The sequence below is a fragment of the Sceloporus undulatus genome, chromosome 5 (assembly GCF_019175285.1).
Source record: "Sceloporus undulatus isolate JIND9_A2432 ecotype Alabama chromosome 5, SceUnd_v1.1, whole genome shotgun sequence".
NCBI classification, from domain to species: Eukaryota; Metazoa; Chordata; class Lepidosauria; order Squamata; family Phrynosomatidae; genus Sceloporus; species Sceloporus undulatus.
Genome location: NC_056526.1, coordinates 147,975,110 through 147,982,302, shown reverse-complemented (window position 1 = coordinate 147,982,302; position 7,193 = coordinate 147,975,110). Strand labels below are relative to the sequence as shown.

Genomic DNA, 7,193 nt, shown 5'->3' with positions numbered 1-7,193 from the left:
CTCCCTGGAGTTGAGCACTTAGGATTGGCTAGGGATCATGTTGGTGTACTGGCCACACCACTGCCCATATTTCCTTGTGCAGCTGATGGTGGGGTCTCAAGCAGTGTGCTCAAAACTCTCAGATTGTGTTCTTCTGGGTAGCATCAAAATTCATGCCAAGACTATCTTGTTGATGTCATCTCAGAACTTCACAGAAGCCATAATATGAGGCTGTCAATTCTGCCGTCATCCAACAGCTGGGAGGTCACCTCACCAGCCTGTTTTCAAGTGCAATTCAAAGTGACACTTACCCTGAAATCTTTATCTAGGTTAGGATTGCAGAACCCTTGATCCTAGATAAAATACTTGCATCATATTAGATAAATGTGCATGAACTATGGGATGAAACCTGGTGGTGGGGTCATAAAGGAAATTCACAAACTCAACTTGCTCTCCATGTTAGCCAAATCAGTTAGTAGCATTTTGAAGACAGTAGCTATGGGAGCTGGCATCAATGGTGAAGAAAGCAGATCTCTTCTGGTCCCTGAGGTAATTTAAGCAATAGGACTTTATAAATTGAAAACAGCACTTGGAATCATGCACTGACTTTGAGGTTAAGAAGAGAAGCAGGGTATTTGTAGAGCTGATGTGATAGAGTTCCAGCCAACAGCCTTCCTTAGTGAGTCATGATCTGTACTGAATATTGTTTCACCAAAACCAAAAGAGGACAAAACATGAGGAAATACAATTAAGAATTTATCAGGACTGCAAAGATGGCATTATGTACCTTTTGGGTTCAGTTTCCTTAGTTATAAGCAATTGCTCCATTCCAGCATTTTACATAGATGGCCAAGTCCTAGCATATTAAATAATGGGGAACGTTAAGACAAAAATGCTACCAGAATATAGCCAACTTTGTTTTTAATTAGAGTATATATACTTCCAAACTGGATACACTAGAAATTGGCAATGCAACATAAATGCAAAGAAATATACCAGTTACTGTCAAAATGACCCTGTACAGCCTTATAATGCAAAAAAGCTTTATACAATACAAATTTCCATTAATGTACACAAACCTTGACAGTGTGATATTTGAATATGGTACAGCAAGTTAAAAAGGACAGGGGGAGCAAGGAAAGTGCTGAGAATGTAACCAAATTACTGGATGGAAAACAAGAAACCAGCCTATCATTAAAAATGCATAGTGAAAAAAGCAGATGCAAACTGAGCCTTTTGGTAAAAATGCCAAGTCTCTTAACAAGCAAAGGATATCTATAGGGAGCATTCCTATCTTTAGCTTCAGACAGCAAACCAATTTTTGTGTATGCAAGGGCTTTGATAAATACTGTATTTTTTCCTTAAAAAAATAAAAAATACCCCAGATGCATTTTTCTCTCATTCAGAATTCATGTATAACTAACTTTCCAGAAATAATTCAGTGTTCAAAGTGCTAAATAAAGCTGCCCAATTACATTAAGCATTACTATGACAGACATCAATACAAAAGGAAAATGGTTAAACCCAAGGCATTAAGTTGCTTACAGCATCGTAATACTCATTCCTTGCAGTTCCTATGTATATTGCACCATTTGGTTTACAGAAAATATTTCTTTTAACATTCCTATGCATGCGTAGCTTACCTGCTGACAAACTACTATTTTCTTTTTTAAAAAAATAGGATGACTAGAAACACCTTGAATATATTTAGTTAACTGCAGCAGTTGCTTGTAGAAACCAAGTCCTATTATTCTTACCATAAAGCAGGAGTGGGAATCCATGTCCTTAGATGTTTTGGACTGCAACTCCCATCATCCCTTGCTGTGTGGGAGTTTATCTTTCCTTTGCTAATAAAGGAATTAGTTTACCCTTATAGCCTAGCATATAAATCCTTCTTCAGTGTTGTCATTTTTTAAAGTTCCTGCAACAGAGCCTGTTCTGGCAAATGGCAGATCTGTAGTTAAGTAAATAGTTCAAGGTTGCAGAAAAATGCCCTCTCCCAAACTACAGAAAAAGCTTAGAAAGATGAGAAATTGAACTGGTGTGTGTCTGTGTGCTTGCCAGTATTGCTATAGAAGCATGCTGGATGAAGTTGGCCTATTGTAGCTTACTGGGACATCTCTCATGAGCACAGCCACTTTTTCATAGCCAGTCATTCTCTCAAGTTGTTGTCCATCTGAGGCATCACCCCTCCTCCCACCATCACACCCTCTTTTCAATTTTCTTGTGCCTGGCTGCCAGGTTTGTGTGTGATACTCTGCCACATACTAAGTGCTGGAGACTCTTGCTAGGCATTGCCATGTTCTCATAGCTTATTCATGACACTGTACTGACCTTACCTCAGTGGTAGAATTCAAGACATTGCTGTGTTAGCCTGGATCAGTATGCAAAGGGATCTGGTAGCACCTCTGAGACTGAGAAAAAGAAGTTGGTAGCATTAGCTTTCGTAGATTCAAGTATATAAAAGCTAATGCAACCAACCTTTTTCTTTCTCCATTAGTCTAAAAAGTGCTACAATATCCCTTTGCATACCGACTTTACCTTAGTCAATGTTTTGTCATAAGTGTAGTTCATAGGAACTCTTTTAACACCACCAGGTTCAATGAACAGTGTATCAAAATGTCTGTGTTAGGGACAACTAAAACATTGACTTATTTTATCCTAATGGCTTAATTTGTTAAGCTACTGTGTTGACTCTTGTTCCTTCAGTGGTAATATAGTATACCTTATTAAACAGTTAGGCTCTTTTGTTTTATTCTCCATTGTAAACTGTTTCTGGTCTTTGAACTCTTACACAGATCTGCATTTCTTCTCCTGTATGTGTTTAGTGGAGTGAGCTGGCTGTGATAATGATAATGACATACAATAAATGTCAGTACATGGGCTAATCTTGGGAAAAGTTAACAATTGACTTAGATCGTCTATTAGGAATGCAACATTTGCTTCTTACTGCAATAAAGTGCAATATTTATGTCATTTTAATGACCACAAAATAAGAGCTCTAAGAAAATATAAAGTTAGCTTCCAAGAAGAGTATACTTGAATAGTCATTAACAAAATGATATAAAAGAATACAAATAACATGAAGGGTAATGTTTATAAGGACACAAATTTTGCCAATATACTGTAATTGAACAACTGGGCATACAAAAGAGAATTGTATGGTTAAACAGCACCTTTTTCTCCTTTTGCGTAAAACAACTTACCATTAACTTTCAAATATACAATCTGGTATTTCTTCAGTCAACAACAACAAAAAACCCATTTTCTTCTATACTTCTTACCATTGTTTATTTTTTGCTAGTGAGAAACATACTAGTGCAAGACTCAAGCACTGTGCAAAACCTGCCTTTATTTAGTCTGAGCATATTTCTACCCAGAATTCACCAAACTCTTCCTTTTCAATACCCCCTTTCCTTGATTTCATCACTGTAGAATGTACACTCTTGCTTTTGCAAAACAAAGTCACTACTGCACTCAGACAAGAGTGACCCTGTGTAAGTCTGATAGCCTGATCTGAGAGCTGCTTCCTATTATTTGCCTTCCCACCATACCAGTCTTGGCCTTGCATCAGTTTAGAACTGAGCATGTGCCTTCAAATCACTGATTTTCTTAGCAAACTAGACAAAAGCATGATGGGCAAATGATAAAATTTCTCCCTCTAGTTATTTTACTGGGGTGGGTGGGTGGGGGTGGTGGTAATTTAAATGCAATGCATATGTTCCACTTAAAATTAATGCCTGGTGTGTGTATTTTACCTTTGGACACCTGTACTCAAGTACAAAAAAGTATTGTAAAAAGTGGCGCATAGTTTACATGAGCATCACAGAAGACTTTGTGCATACACAAAATGCACCTGCTGTTTAGAGGGCTAGTTACCCTCTCCTGTATGTCACTAGTATATGTTCCAGGCTGCTTCATACATTTTTCCTCTATAGATATAATCTCTGTATTGGAACATGCATCTTCACTATAACATTTCCAAAAGAGGCAGAAGTGCATGGTTTTGTTTGTTTGCATGAATACAACCTCCAAGCAATGTGTGTGTGTGTGTGTGTGTGTGTGTGTGTATGTATGTGTATATATAAAAGCAGAGGCTAACCAATTTGTGAATTATAGAGGAAAAAATGATAATATAGGTGAAACACTACAGGGTATGGCCATTTCTCCATGCAGAGATTATTTCCATGTAGAAAAATGGTAACAAGGGAAACAGCCCTCCCTTTGAGGGGCTGAAAGTACCAATTTCTTCTTGTCTAGTTCTGCCCTAATCTTTGAATTCTCAGGTAGGAGAATTCTTAACCAGGAACTTATTCTATAGCAAATTCAAAGCATGTCAATGCTTCCTGAACAAGCATGGCTGTTCCCACATTCTGGTAACTGCAAAAGAAAGAGAAGCAGGCAAAGTGGTGAACATGGAGGACTGCAGTAATAATTGCAAGGGGCAGGGCTGTCGCTCAATGGGAGGTAGAGCACATGCTTTGCATGTATCAAGGTCCCAGATTCAATCCCCAGCATCTCCAGATAAAAGCCTCTCAGGTGGCAGATGCTGGAAAAGATGTCTGCTTGAGAACCCTAGAGAAGTGCCAGTTGGAGTAGACAATACTAGGTGAGATGGACCAATGATCTGATGTGATATAAGGCAGCTTCATGTGTTCATATTAAATAAGCCAGTACAAAACAATGTGCAAAAGTAATGTCATGGCACACTGACTCTCTTTCAGACACACTCACAAACCTAAAGTAAAATGCATCAATATGTAATTTTAGCAAGTGCTGATTGCCATTAAGGACACTCTTGTTCAACTTTAAACAAGACAAAAAAGTTTTTAAGTTAAGAGTGCTGGGAACATGCCTCTGAAAGTAGAAGAATGCAGGAGGTCACCTCTCAAGTTTTTAATAAAGCAGCCTTCATGTCAATGCATTAAGGAGACACACAGAGCCATTTTGTTTTCTTATATCTCACTACTAATGATCTATAGTACAAATGTTCAGCCAGCCATACCTTTGAGGGTAGGGGTGGTAGAGTTTGCAGCAATGTATATACCTGCTGGGTTTCTGTTGAGTGTGTTTGGAGGAACAGAGTTGGAGTATTTTTGGTACAGAATGTAGCTGCCATCAGACAGTTTCTGCCCTTTCAGTTAGTCCAAGGTAGGCAAGGAAGGAGTGCTTCGGTGATGTGTCACCCAGGCGAACGGTCTGTGGCCGGGGTGAATGGAATGTGATCTCAAAGTGGTTCTTAGGAAAAAACATGGTTAAGGGAATGAGGTGGGCAAACTCAGAGTTTCGATACTTGTCAAAGCAGAGGGAAGTGCCATTGATGGCCAAGGCCTTAAGTGCCAGGTTTGGCTCTGCCCCACCACTCTGAGCAGCTGACATGGCTACTGTTTGGAGAGCCTGGGAGGCAGACATCATGGAAAGAGGCGACAAGAGGCTCCGGGGACTGTTAGCCGCAAGGAGAGGACTGGTTTCCTTAGAGCTTGGCCCCTGGCCCTTTTTCTCCTCTTCAGAGCAGTCCCCGTTTTGGTGCTTCTTCACATGGCGGCTGAAGACAAAAGGGTGGGTGGTCTTGAAGAGGCACTCTTCGCAGCTGAAAGTCTGTCGTGGCGCATGCTTGAGCTTCTTGTGCAGGTTGAGATTGTCTTTGCGCTTGCAGCTGTAGCTGCACTGGTCACAGTGAAAAGGGCGCTCCCCAGTGTGTACACGCACATGCTCAATCAGCTTGTTGGCCGTCTTGGAAAGGTAGCCGCACTGGTCACATTTGTAATGGTTGCCAAGGCGATGCTCCCGAATGTGCATTTCCAGCTCCAGCTGGTTGGCTTTCACTGCCTGGCAGATCCGGCACTTGTACTCCATTTTGTAGTGGGTCTTCAAATGGCATTCCATTGCTGCTGGACGATTTGTTGAATAAATGCAGAATGGGCACCTATCAAGAGCCAAAGAGACATTGACACATGGGCCTAGATGCTCATCCCTCCAAACAGATACAATCCCATAAATTAATTTCAGTCTCTCCTAGGTCTAATCCTTACTGCAGAGGTAATGCAGTTTGACATAGCTTTAACTGCCATGGTTCAAAGCTAATGAATTCTAGGATTTGCAGCTTTTTAAAACAATTTAGCCTTCTCTGTCAGAAAATTCTGAGGCCAAAACAAACTACAAATGCCCAATTTCTAAAACCGTGTCAGCTACAGTGATTTGAAACTGCATTATTTCTGCAGTGCAGATTAGACCCTAGTCCAGGACTACCAAGAAAACATTTTAACCAGTTTAGCTAATACAAGTACCAAAGAGGATAAGGACAGGATGCTTACCTGTAACTGTAGTTCTTCGAGTGGTCATCTGTGTTCCACACAAATGGGTTTCCTGTGCATGTGCAGACACATTCAGAACCTTCTAGAATCGCTAGGGAAGACTTTTTGTGGTAGCTCTGCCCACCCCATATATAATCCTAGAGTTCCCGCTTTTCCCCCTCAGTTCCAATTGGACGCTGCAAGCAGCATAATGAGGGAACATGTGCAAGAGCATGTCATGAACTGAGGGGAGGATGGGCGGGTTTGGGAAGTCTCTACAATAGCTTAGTTTGGCCTTGGATGCTCAACAAGCCAAGAAGAGTCCAACGGAGTTAATCTATAGAGGTTATCAATCTTCTTGGAGGTCGAAGGGATGGTAGCTGTGGCAATCCTAGAGCATTTGGCAATATGAGCCATGGATGGAAGAAGTCTGATGCAGGGGTAGGAACCTTGCATTGAATCAGTTCATAAATGGAAGTTCAGAGTTGGCGTGTACCACTTCCAAGTCCAATGCGTTCATCATTCAAAAACTCGTTCTGAGAAGGAACGGACATCATAAGTCGGAGAGGCAGACTCATGTACCATAATAGCATTAGAAGGGGATTGAACAGAGATTCGGGTTGACAATGATTCTGAATAAGGCAAAACAGCATGTGCAGAGTGTGGGAGCACCGGCAGAGGTATGTCAGCTAAACACTGACGTGGTGGGATGGGTGGTGCTTGTCATTCGCTTTGTGCTGAAGCTGATGGTGGAGGCCTCAAGGATGGGGCTGACTGAAGAACCACCAAACCTGTAGGAGAGCCTCAAGGACCCTTAGAAACTTCATAGACATAGTGCTGGAGGTGGTATCCTGGGTCAACAAACATATATTAAAGGCTGAACTCACAATCAAACTTCATGGGCCTCGATAGATCAGCCAT

At 41.0% G+C, this 7,193-nt stretch overlaps 1 protein-coding gene across 1 annotated transcript in view; it reads right to left on the bottom strand.

Annotated features, from left to right (window-relative positions):
* Window positions 1-883: 883 nt before the first annotated feature.
* Window positions 884-7,193, bottom strand: part of ZNF827 (zinc finger protein 827) — a 115,763-nt gene continuing 109,453 nt past the window's right edge. The window contains exon 14 of the mRNA XM_042469675.1: window positions 884-5,905. Coding sequence (XP_042325609.1) covers window positions 5,098-5,905 — 808 coding nt within the window. The 3' untranslated portion in view covers window positions 884-5,097. The remainder of the gene's footprint in view (window positions 5,906-7,193) is intronic.